The sequence below is a fragment of the Electrona antarctica genome (genome assembly GCF_951216825.1).
Source record: "Electrona antarctica genome assembly, chromosome: 18".
Lineage (NCBI taxonomy): Eukaryota > Metazoa > Chordata > Actinopteri > Myctophiformes > Myctophidae > Electrona > Electrona antarctica.
The window spans coordinates 21351480-21365243 of NC_136799.1; the positions used below are offsets into that span (position 1 = coordinate 21351480).

Below are 13764 nucleotides of genomic sequence, written 5' to 3' on the forward strand. Positions count from 1 at the left end.
CTCTCTCTCCTGCACATCACCAGTGCTCTGCACATCACCAGTGCTCTCTCTCCTGCACATCACCAGTGCTCTCTCTCTCCTACACATCACCAGTGCTCTGCACATCACCAGTGCTCTCTCTCCTGCACATCACCAGTGCTCTCTCTCCTGCACATCACCAGTGCTCTCTCTCCTGCACATCACCAGTGCTCTGCACATCACCAGTGCTCTCTCTTTCCTGCACATCACCAGTGCTCTCTGACTCTAAGGGCCGGGGAGGTCTCACGGCTCCGAGATTCTGGCATCCAGATTCTGGCAACAGGGTGGGTCTCACAGCTTCGAGACGCTGCTGCTCACCTAAGGAGCAGCCAGGACCGCCAGAGCGTTCGTGCTCTGGCGGCAACAGGGCGGTCTCACAGCTTCGAGACGCTGCTGCTCACCTAACGGAGCAGCCAGGACCGCCAGAGCTATCAGGCTCTGGCAGCAACAGAGTGGGTCTCACAACTTCGAGACCCTGCTGCTCACCTAAGGAGCAGCCAGGACCGCCAGAGCGTTCATGCTCTGGCGGCAACAGGGTGGGTCTCACAGCTTCGAAACCCTGCTGCTCACCTAAGGAGCAGCCAGGAACGCCAGAGCGTTCATGCTCTGGCGGCAACAAAGTGGGTCTCACAGCTTCGAGACCCTGCTGCTCACCTAAGGAGCAGCCAGGACCGCCAGAGCGTTCATGCTCTGGCGGCAACAGAGTGCATCTCACCGCTTCGAGATGCTGCTGCTCACCTGCGGAGCAGCCAGGACCGCCAGAGCGTTCATGCTCTGGCGGCAACAGAGTGGGTCTCACAGCTTCGAGACCCTGCTGCTCACCTAAGGAGCAGCCAGGACCGCCAGAGCGTTCATGCTCTGGCGGCAACAGAGTGCATCTCACCGCTTCGAGATGCTGCTGCTCACCTGCGGAGCAGCCAGGACTGCCAGAGTGTTCAGACTCTGGCAGCGACTGGGTTACCATCTGGTTAGAATCTTGCCACTGAGTCATAGAAGCTACTCAAGGTATATGGGTTGTAAAGCCAGATACCTTGGTTCGTATGTGTCTGGAAGACTTCAGCATCCCGTTACTGCGGTAAGCCCTAATCCGGCTCGAAGGACCATATAAAATAGCTCAAGGCTCTATTGCTGATTACTTAGGTTAGGACCCCCGCAGTGGTGTCCGGTTAGAACTTAAACCAGGATGCTTCGACTTCTGCCTTCTCCCTGAAGCCGACCCTCTATATATTCTCCGACCAGGCTTGTCACGATGACTAAGCCAGTTAGATCTATCCATATATGGTTCTATCCATATATGGTTCTACCATATCTATCGATATCAGCACTAGGTCGGCTCGGGCCCAAATATAGGGATTGTCATACTAAACATGTCATATATCATATAGCCCAACGTCCTAGTCAGAGTCTTCGTTACAATTACAATATTCATATAAGTATGGATTTTATTTCCATCAATTGGTTCCCTGACCGGGAATCGAACCCGGGCCCAAAGTTCTATCTGTGTTGACCAACAGAATATGATGGAGTGGCCAACTTGACAACATATCAGAATTTATCTAACAAGTATAAGGCTATGGGACTTTCGGTTTTAAATCTCAAATCGAAATCAGACAAGCCTCTCCTCTTTAGTGGAAATCTCACGAACGTTTGACCTACTCACCAATACAAAGACTGGTTGTGTCAATAGAAAGCCTACTTTCCTTAGTGGACGCACTCTGACCCCCCCACCACACGTAAGCAAAGCAAAGCAAAGTTCTTTGTTTACCCAGGGTGAATGGACTAAGCTCGACGAACTTGTTTACAGCCAGACCCTGCTCATAGAACATTTCATGGTAGGGGTTCAATGCCTTGCTCAAGGGCACTTCAGCGGTGGTAATTTTAACGTGCCGGTCCGGGGATACGAACTGGCGACCTTCCGATAACAAGACCGCTCCGCAAACCGTTCGGCCACCGCTGCCCAAAACGGTACTTTTTGGCCAAAAAGGGATTTTGTTTCAACTGGAAAAAAAATACTTTTTTTTCCTCCGGTGAAAGAAAATCCCTTTCTGGCCAAAAAGTACCGTTTATACGTGTGGTGGGGGGCTCAGAGTGCGTCCACTAAGGAAAGTAGGCTTTCTGATGACACAACCCGCCGTTGTTTTGGTGAGTAGCAAAAACGTTCTTTTAAAATACGCTAAAGAGGAGAGGCTGGTCTGATTTCGATTTGAGATTTAAAACCGAAAGTCCCATAGCCTTATACTGCAGGGCAGAATCTTAGAAGCAGTAGAAGGCTATGGACCAGAGCTAGTTGTGAGCTTATATTTCAGCTATTTGTGGTGCCAACAGATTACAGTCAGTCCTAAACATCAGATTTGAAAACAACTACATTTATTTTACCTATGTATAGTCTGACTCTGAACAAGGCCAAAGAGATCACATGATGGAGAAAAGGATCAGAATTCAGGAGCATGCACCACTCACCCAATGAAAATCCCACACTCTCTCTCATGGTTTTTAATTCACTTTGGCTGTCATGCTAAATCATCTGCTTTGTTGGGTTCACACATGCACAGAAAGCTGAAATATGGGAGAAGCCATCCTCCTGGTTCAGATAGTTGTGATGTTTGCCAGATTGTGGCCCAAACTAGTGGTGTATCATGGGTTTGGTTCAGATGTCCTTTCTATACACTCTTTCCTGTCTCTTTTGGATTGACCAAAAAAAGACAATGTGTTAACTGTTAAGACATAAGTTGTTACCAATCCTTATGGAGTAAACCAAGGCCCTCGCAAACTACAGGGACAAAACCAACCAAGTTAGAGAGATGAAGAGGTTTGACAACAAAATGTCACACTGGGAAAACCAATACAAGTAGAATAGAAAAAGTGCCCCTCGGGGCACAGGTCTCCACCAGGCCAGGTCAGGTTGTGGCCTCCTGGTGGCGCTATAATAGGCCAATGTGAAAAGGGTGCCATTTGTTCTTACACCATTGATGGCAATTGGATGATTTGTTTGGTGGCGCTATAACAGGCCAATATAGGCGGGATATATTCCTCAGCCTAGTAGGAAAGTCTGTGAAGATTTCACGTAAATTGCACGCTGCGTTCATGATTTGAGGCTTTTTGTTTAAAAATGGCCAATCCTGCAAACTTTGAAAGCCAATGTTTAGGCAATTAGGATGGAATATGAAATATCGGACAGATCCATCTTGAACGCATGACTATAGAGATAGTGTGTAACGATTTGCGGGATTTTTGGACAGAATCTGGAGGAGCAATATAAACAAATGTGTTTTTCAAAAGTCGGCCTCCTGGTGGCGCTATAACAGGCTGTTCTGGAAATTTGGGGGCAGAGGTTCATCATTGGCATCCAGGGAGTGTGTGTGCAAAACGGACGGAGTGCAAAACATACTCTCTCCCCATGCCTTCAGCCTTGTGGAGACAATGAATGAGATAATAATAGAATCCAGATTAACAAGTGGTAGTCTACACTCTACAGTGCATTTTGCTACACTTTTCTAGATCTGTGTCAGGACCTTTGTGAGGTGCAAATATTTAAACACATCCTGTCACTGGATGCACATTCATATTTCATTTCATTACCCTACTGAGTACTCTTTTAGTTAACATTCATTACCAGTATGGTCCATCAAACTCTAACAACATATCTAAAAAACTACCGTATACTGTATATCAGCAGTCAGAACTTGTTGAGCACATATGCTCCCTAAATGGAAGATACTTAAACTATGGGTCTACAACTGGCGGCGTGTAGAGTTCTCTCTTTTTGCGTTGCTGGTGTTTGCTTAGCTCTGCTAAATGCCTAAATGCCTAAGTGTGTATTTTTATTTTGGTTGGTTTCCAGCCTCAGCATAAGGGCAAGGCAAGACAGCTTTTCATAGATAGAGTCAGGTAGCCTATGTTTGATGTGAGGCACGGTGATAGACTCCCTTTGTTCTACATTTGATGTCATTGGTATGTTCGTGTTCCTCATGGTGTAACATTAGTTGTTGGTGACGAGTCCACCCGCATATAACTACTGTACTGGGGATTTAAGATTAGCCACCCTAATATAAGCTACAATTCCATGTGTAGACATCACTTGTCCTATCAGAGCTGTGTCTTCAGACAAAGGTTCTGAGACATCCCAGCACACATGCACTGCAACACGTCGTGAGCTTGTAGGTCTGCTATTTTCCGCGTGCGACACAGATGTGCAATGGAGGTATGGAGCATAAATTAGGTTTTATTATATATATATATATATATATATATATATATATGTATGTATGTATGTATGTATGTATGTATGTATGTATGTATGTATGTATGTATGTATGTATGTATGTATGTATGTATGTATGTATATATATATATATATATATATATATATATATATATATATATATATATATATATATATAAATAATTAACAAATAAATCCAAATGTAAATATTGAGGTTGAATAACCAGATTCACAAAACATGAATGTGGTTCCAACTTTTGACTTACCCAAATATAAAACAGTGAGCACAAGCTTTTCCCCCCTTTTTTTTTTAACAATTTACCAAAACTGTAAAAGTTTCACTATGCATGTGTCATCTCATCTTCAGACAGCGCTGGCTGTAAAACGCCCAGTATGATCTGATGCACTTGACAGTGTGACGTTAGGCCATGGCATCCGGTCAGTTTATAAAGTATCACACAGAAGCATTCAGCAATAATACTACAAGTAAGTAGGCCTATTTCATACTATAAGTAGTTATTCTACTACACAGTAAAATTATCAGTGCTAATGACAGTGTACAAATGGAATCAAATAATGTGCTATACAAATAAACTTGCCTTTGCCTTGCCTTAGAGATCCATTTGGTTCTGTTTATATACTTAAGAGTTAATTTAATACACAGGATGTGATCATTTATTTTCTTTATTGCAGTTCATTTCTTTTGACGTGCGAGCACGTCAAGTTGACTCAGTTGACAGTTCGGGTGCATGGTTCTGGCAGAAACGGTATCTTAGAAAAGATCACCAGTAATGAGTAGCCCCAGCAGCAGATCACTCATGGACGTTTCTGCCTACTCAACAAATCAGAGATCCTAATGAGTGAGATCTAAATAGATATAAAGTAATGATAAAATATACTACATTAAAAAAGAAAATACTCTGGGCCATGGCTCAGTGGTCCAGGCACCTTGGCTGGTAATCCAGTCTGGCAGTGTGCCGCGGGTTCGACTCCCGATCCCGACGGCCTTTACTGCATGTCTTCCCCCCATCTCTCTCCCCATTTCCTGTCAGCCTACTGCCTGTCCCTCCATAAAAAATATAAAATAAAGGCGAAAGCTACAAAAAAAAATACTACATTACATAGAATACATAGTGTAGGATATGCACAATTGGAGGATTCCACTGGGTCTTCTCCTAGAGCTGTCCTTTTCTTCCCTGACCACTATTGAGATCACTCGGGTGGAAAAGTGGTAGTCCCTGGCTCCCTGCCCATCACCAGAGGTTGTAGGTTTGAATCCACCGTGGTGCATCCAGCTTTGTTGGGTGTCGGAAGAGGTAAGCCGGGCAAGGAAAGTGATATTTGTCTTTGCATGTATTTCCTATGGGCGGCACCTGTCAGCAGGGAGTGTTGGGCAGGAGGAGTAGGACGAAGGCTCTACGTCCTCCTGTTGGGGGCTCCTCACAGGCAGTTGAGTCAGTAGGATACAACAGCAACGACAACACAGAAATGTGTGTGGGGAGGAATTAATTGGCATAACTAAATTGGGGAGAAAAGGGCGTAAAAGGCCCATTGGGGGACCTTAAGGCTCCTGGCTTTGAGCACTGCCCTGAACCCATGTTGCTTCCTTGTGCCTCGCCTTCTGTCTCTCCCTTTCAGCTTCTAATCAAAAAAAGTTATAATAAATTCTGATCAATAGTTGCACCATCTCAGTGACAAATTAATACAATATCTAGGATCACACACCTCGGCTATGAGATATCATTGGTGTCATGTAGGCCTATAATATTGGTGTGTGTGTGTGGAGGGGGGGGGGGGTCTTGTAAATCTTGTAAATTCTTCTTGGACTTTCGCGATACTTTCGGTACCCTGACCCATAATGTCATGATTAATGCCTTAGAGAAAAGACAGCTACCTCAGGTATTTATCAACATAGTTAAGGATGTATAAAACAAGTTAATCTGTGGAAAACAACTCACAGACCCGATACCTCGCCAAATAGGCATTAAAACAGGCTGCCCATGGAGTGCCATTTACTTGGTACTTTCCATCAATGACTGAATTAAGTGGTTGTGCGACTGTGCCCCACCCAATGTATTATCCCCAAATCCCATCCAGGGTTACAATTTTAGCATTTAGCAGACGCTCTTAATCCAGAGCGATTTACATTAAGCAAGAACAAAAAAGCATGGCAATACATCATAAGTAGTTACTTATAATGAATCATACGTAAGCTAAGAATGTAACAGTGGAATATCTATATAATGAAACTATGCATACTGTATATATACTATAGTGCTATGTTTACATAAAATATAAGTCTACATAAACTTCTATCTAAGTCTACATAAAAATCTATCTAAGATACATAAGTTGAGACTTTGCATACGCCTGTAGGAGGTCGAGTACTTCGGCAAGTGCTATGGGCTAAGGTGGAGTCTGAAGAGGTGCGTTTTCAGACTGCAGCGGAAGATTGGGAGTGAATCTGTAGTTCTGATTGCAATAGGAAGTGCATTCCATAGTTTTGGAGCCAGAATGGAGAACTCTATAAAATAAATGGGTTATAAAATAAAATAATTTCTCTTTATTAAGTGCTAGAGAGAACGGGAGACCCTTGCCACTGAACAATCTGTTCAGTGGCAAGTAACTTCATAGTTTAATACCTTTAAAGGACCACTTCACCACTTTTCAACCTCCCTTCATATAATTTGTCCTCACTAATGTTCATGATAAAATGCCACAATGTTTTTCTACTCAGTCTGTGTCTCATAGGAAGGCCGTGGGCAGTTCAGAAACCCGTCCACCAGTGACATCAACGGTGGGGAATCCAAGCTAATAGAAACTGCAGGCTTTCTATTCCTGAAAGTATCTAAATCTAAATATATATATTTTTAAATCTGCCTAACGATGATGTCACTGGTGGATGGGTTTCTGAACTGCCCTCCTTTCCCTCAAACCGGAAGATAAAGCCGAAAAGGAATTCCTTTTCGGGTTTATCTTCCAGTTTGAGGGAAAGGAAGTTCCAAATGATGGTTCCCATAGATATATATAAGAAAGCTAGATGGCTCACCCGCGCTCTGGCCAATGGAGAGCGACATTGCTATGTGGCGGCCATCTTACCTCGGGGCAGCATAACATTGTGTATATGGGGCATGTACTTTTTAAATAACCATAACTTGTTCAATTTTCAACAGTTTGGTTTGTTAGAAACGTCAGAGACGTCCGCATACTTAGGCCTATATGCTTTTATACGACTTTCATATAAAAAACAAAATTAAGCAGATAAGCGTTTGTAAATCCATCAAGATTTGAGCGAGTTATGACTGTTTTTGTTTTGAGCTGCCATTGAACATACTGTACTGTAGCCCCGAAGCAAGATGGCCGCCGGGTGAACTACGTCAGAGACTCCGCCTTGAGCCATCTAGCCTTTATATATGTCTATGATGGTTCCTGCCTGATGACTACAAAACAATGACTACAACATGACATGACATGACATGACATGACATGACATGACAACGTAACAATGTCATCCGCTCCAGACCAGTTCACACTGCAATTTTGTAACACAGACCAGGCTTTCCTCAGAGGTGAAAAGCCTGGTGACGCAAGGTTAACTGCCCACAGCCTTCCTATGAGACACAGATTGAGTAGAAAACAATTGTGGTATTTTATCATAAAATTAGTGAGGACCAATTATATGTTGAAAAGTGGTGAAGTGGTCCTTTAACCTTTTAACAACCCCAAAATACCACTTACATCTTTTTGATTCTGTATCAATCTAACTTGAGATTTTAAAGAATAAAAATAAAACAATCCATTTGCTTGTTTATATTTTCTTGAAGAACATCCTTTCTACCTCTACTTGACTCTCAGTGCTCACATTTATTCCTATAGCAATTTTCTCATGTGATTATTCTAGGTTCACAGGGATATTGTCAAAGAAGCTTTTATCTTACATTTGCTTGTCTGTAATTTTGGTAATCTAGAAATGGAAGCTTCTGCTCATTAGTCACACTGGGTGGGAGCACCAGCTGACTCCCTTGAATTGTAAATGTGAAATGTTGATTCTGCTTGAATAATTAACAGCTCTCACTCATCATCGTCAATCAATTCCAGTAAATGCAACTCCTAGACCATGTCTTTTGAAAAAGCCCATTGATTTATTGATTTTTGATCACTACAGAATTTGTTTTTGGGGTGCAACACATGCCACATGTATAAAAGAACAAAATAAATACAGTCACTTGTGTTTTAATTCTTCATATTAGATATAAACATTTACTAGACAAAATTTTGGACATGACAATTGGATCAGACTGTATAAATACTAAGGATTTATGAAGAGTATGGGGTTTGGTCTCAGTTTTGCTGTATACAGAACAGTGAAAAGCTTTTGTGACCACTAATGTAATGCTAAATTTGCTCTGTCTTATGATGATGTCACTCACTGACAATAGCTGATCTACAAGTTCACAATGTGTTGCGATGCAGTGAAATGTAAGCTTGTAGATTAGTTATTTTCGGCAAGCGACACAATTGTACAAAGAAGTATAAATCAGGTTTTAGTGGACTATACAAGCAGACACTCTTCGTCAATGCTTGCATAGCCTAGAATTGGGCAAGCTAAACAGCCTTAAATTATAACATAACCTGGTTGCCACACTACACCAAACACTCTTTCTGAGGCTTTGCCAAGCATTTCTCATGAAATGCCTGAAAAATGGAATAGATTAGAAGATGAACCTGCAACAATAAAAAGTTTTTCTTTTTCTTTACAAAAATCTTTGTATGTAGGAATGCAGTGTGTCCAGTAAACATATGTAAGGCTTTTTCCTTTTTGTTGCAATGGAAAAAGAGCCCCTGTCACCAGGTGGCCTAGAGGATGGGCTCCACGTATCACGATTGTATTCATTTTTCAGTGCTCTTCATTTCTGTAAACATACTGATATGTATTGAGTAATGATACTCAAGTTGAAATCAAATAGGCAGTCTGTAAAATTGTAAAAATCCAACCAAATCTGAGTTTCGATGGGGGATGATGCATCCAGCATATGGGTACTTTGCCTATGGCTGGTGGTAATTTTAGCTTTTGCCTAATTTCAGTGACAGCAGTACAATTAACCGCAAGACAGTGCATTATAAACTACTGGCTATTCTCTTCCCAGATGTCACTGAATTTAAATTCAAAACAAATATTTACGTATAGCTCTCTGTCTGAGATTATTCCAACACCATTCCAAGCAGTCTTTCACAAACTCAGTGGCACACATACACATGTATCAATGGAAGGAAGCATGCTCCTGTGGTGGGTAAAATAATAGAATCACATACTGTACATCCCATGCAACAATACTAAACAGATTTTTGGAGGGCTTCTCTTTTGTTACCCACCTAAGGATGCAAAAGGTAAGAGATTATATTTTTTTCCGACACATAATATATGCATGCAAATAACCTACTCTTCTTGTTCCATTTGTATGAGAACACCTGGAACAAACAGGAGCCTCTCTATTCTCCAAGAGCTCAAGAAGCCTGGACAGTATACAGTTACAATTATCATAGGAGTTATTGTTTGTTACTATTATGCAAAGCATACGGTAGCTGCAGCAGTGAAAATTGGGGTTTCTAAATACTGCAGAAACATAATTTAATGCAGTGTTCCACCGATATACAAGCTAGAGTTGAATGAGAAATGTATAGGATTTACTGTGCACAACTCACATTGGCAGGTTTTTTGAAATATAAATGTATGATATTGTATAGCTAGATTCAAAATTATTCAGCATTTGACATTCTCATGCATACAACCACAAGAAGCAAGTCCATTGAAAAATAGTCCAAGCATAATTAGTATTATTTTTTCCTGTGGAAATGGCAGAGAACTTAATAAGACATTAAAACATGTGCTGCTGTCCAGTGTGTAGATACAGACAGGGAGACATGAGCAAGCTCACTTCTGCATGTCACATTGCAAGAGGAGGACAATGGACGGGTCGCTCTTCGCTGCCTCTTTGAATTCTTCCAAAGAGATCTGGTCATCGTTGTTCTTATCCATCTTGCTGAAGATCCTGTCCACCCTCTGCTCAGGTGTCAGGCCATCCTCGTTCATCTTCATCATGATCACAGTGCCCACCATTTTGTAAATTGCCTGTGCACAGGGGGTGAAGCACAGAGAGATGGTACTGTAGCTGACATATCATTAAAGTGTTGAAAGAAAAGTTGCATTTGTTCAGGACATTTAATGATTCTTATGATGTGCTCCCTTCAGATTGTTAACCTTTATTTATCAGTCTTTCAGCAACACCCTGCTTCACATTCATGCAGGTAGTTACACCAATGCACATTGCACACCTGGCGACTGCCTAGGTAAACTACAGCCTCCTGCTAAATGTCCATTGAGAAATTAAGGAATTGCCAGTGTTGCTGTGGCAGATAGCAAGGGGATTCCATCATGGATTGAGGATTATTGATCAGATAATCCCTTACCTCAATTATCTCCAGCATCTCCACCCTGGTGATTTTGCCATCACCATCCAGGTCATACATGTTGAAGGCCCAGTTGAGTTTCTGCTCAAAACTGCCACGGGATGTGATGGACAGGGCACAGATGAACTCTCGGAAATCAATGGTTCCATCGCCATTTTTGTCGAAGGTTCTGAAGGCATGCTGTGCAAATTTTGATGCATCACCATAGGGAAAGAACTGAAAAAGAGATAGAGGGGGTTTAATCATGTGTTTCTATCCAAAACGTATGCGAATTGGACTATCAAAAAAGGTGAAAAACAGTTATATTGTTCTTGAGAGTCTATCCTGGTAAAAGAAAATAATGGTTAAATAAAAAGTCTAAAACACTGTTGAGAGTGAAGACAGTAACAGAAGACATTACAAATGGCAATATGGTATGGTGTTCACAGACCTTGACATAAAGCTGCTGGAACTCATCCAGGTTGAGCCTGCCAGTAGGACAGTCCTTCAGGAAGCCTTTGTACCACTGCTTGAGCTCGTGTTCATTAAATTCTGTGTTCTTCACAAGATCCTCCATCACCTCAGGAGTCAGCTTGCTGTTCTGTTTTCCCATGGTTCCTGTGGGATGCAAGAACATGTGAATAATGCATTTATGTAGACCTATGCTTGAGTGGTGTGACAGTATGAAAATGTTCTCTGCTCAGTGACAGAACCACACCTTTTCAATTCTTCAAACACGAGCCACAGTGAATGTGTTGGCTGTTTTTGATGAGCACCAAATGGTTCCTTGATGCCACTGATCTATTTCTGGTTCCTGCTGGTTACTGCTCTGAATGACAGTACACACTTACTACACTGACCTGAATCATCACTGTCAGCAGAATCAGTTCATCAAATGTTCGATCTGTGCTATATCAAGTTTCTATTACTACCACTGTCCTATAACCTGACAATGACAACAAAGCCACTACACATTTGGGTGTCCTATATGAGCTGCAATAATGCTTGTCAGCCTAAGACAAACACTGGCCCCTCAAGGAGCCAGCTGTAGCCTTTACTGTACATGTGAGTCAGCTCACAGCTCTTTGCTGCATAATTGATTTGTCAATCAATTTACCCTAGCTTAATGATTAGGTAATTCATCAAGACACGAATTAGCTGATTGTATCAGTGAATCCACAGACCATACCAATATTGGTCTGCAGTTGTTGGTTCACACTGCAGGCATGAATGGTCCCTACAATATTACAATATTGACTAGCCATAAATACATTGTCTGGGTTCATGCATATGTGTCAAATGAGAGAATGTGGATCTGAATGCGTCAATTCTCGATATGTAGCATAATGTGGCAAATGAGACTGCAGAATCGTGGTGGAACCCATAGAGCATGCGATTGCAAGGTTGTCCACCACCTGAACCATATTATGATCCACGTCTCTGGCAGCAGCAGCAGCAGTGCTGGACAGCTCTAAGCACACTGCAATGGCTTGGGCCTTTTTATAGCAAATAGCAGAAATGCGTTGTGTAGCCTAAAAAAACCTGTAGGCTACAAAGCACATTACAGCTCTTGAATTACATAAGCTATCAATTGATTATGACTGACGAGGCCAAATTATAATTATAAAACAATCAAGTCTTAATCTTTTAAACAGGCTACAATGACCTTGAGGGGGGGAAATCTTGCAGGAGGATGACAAAACGAAAATATGCTCTGAGCTGGAATATTGGTTTGTCTAAGAATAATGCTTGTCGTTCACGAAATTGGCGCATTTCGCGAAATATATCCGCTAACTCAACGGTCACTCAACGCAACGACTTATAAATAGAGAAAAGTGGCAATAAATGTATTACATCATTTGAGCCACATCATCCCAGTTATGTTGTTAATGCTAACTATACCTCAGATTGGGGCAAGAGGGGCGCCACTGCATTCCGATAGAAACGACGCAGTGAGAGAATAGGAGATAACAGCCTGCCATCCTTTTTTTAATTACATATTTCCATGCGCGCATCGGATGAAAAATATGTCAACATTTCATTTCCAACGGCCAGGACAAATACAAGACAAGACATTGATAAACTCAATGTCTTTATAAAATATCAATATATATGCAGATCTATTCTAATCTAATAAAACAATTTGGATGTCATTTTGTTCATTCCCCAAATTATATGTCGATGTTTTTTGCTTATTTTCAAGCGAAACGTAATGCTTTCATTTTAAGGAATGCGCAGGTGGTAAAACCTCTCCCCGACTGCATGCCAACCCAGTCTTCACACACTCATTCAAGGGGTAAAAAACCCCAAATCTCATAAATTAGAAATAAGCCAACACAAACGCTCAGTCAAATCAAGTATAATTTGACATAGCCTACATTCCACGATAAGATACATCTGCAGGCAATTACATCTTACTTACCTTATTACAAGAGATTCTATATTGCTATAAATCTGCACTGGCGCCTACAGAGGAGAATGGCAAGCCCCGTCCGTTGAATGCGTTTGCCCAAATGGGATTATTCTCCCCCAAATCAGCTTCTTAAAATGCTGAATGATTTCTTGATTTCCCGACGTTATTCCAGATGAGGCGCAGCAGCCAGGGACCGATCCCACGCTTGTCTTTGGTCTTTAGGCTCTGCGACTATGGCACATGTACGGCGTCAACCGTGTGCATCACATTCACACACAGATCATAAGTTCACTGTTGCTCTTCATGTGCTATAGCCTCTAACACCACACATATATACGGGCTGACGTCCACAGCTCCTTGAGCAATGCAAGGCCCAAGTTATATAATTATAGAATAATCATTAGTCGTTTTTTTTGTTGGCCAAAAATATTTATAGTCACATTGCAGGGCATGGGAAGAAGTTTCACACCTCGTTAGCAACAACTATTATGGCCAAGCCTGCTGGCTCTATGTGAACCGGTGCTTGGGGGATTGAAGGCAATGTTAAGAATGTTTCTTATAGCTATCATTTAGGTTGAATGGAATCACATCAAATTTGCATAATCCATTCCAATTGTCACTTTGGTGGCAAACACACGCACGCACGCACGCACGCACACTCACA

At 41.9% G+C, this 13764-nt stretch overlaps 1 protein-coding gene across 1 annotated transcript; it reads right to left on the minus strand.

The window, feature by feature from the left end:
- Positions 1 to 8378: 8378 nt before the first annotated feature.
- Positions 8379 to 13261, minus strand: vsnl1b (visinin-like 1b). Its single transcript, XM_079528859.1, has 4 exons — positions 13110 to 13261; positions 11139 to 11305; positions 10709 to 10924; positions 8379 to 10370 (listed from the first exon to the last, which is right to left on the minus strand). Exons 2-4 carry the CDS (start codon positions 11298 to 11300, stop codon positions 10173 to 10175), a joined length of 576 nt encoding a protein of 191 aa, XP_079384985.1. The 5' UTR covers positions 11301 to 11305; positions 13110 to 13261; the 3' UTR covers positions 8379 to 10172.
- Positions 13262 to 13764: the final 503 nt, after the last annotated feature.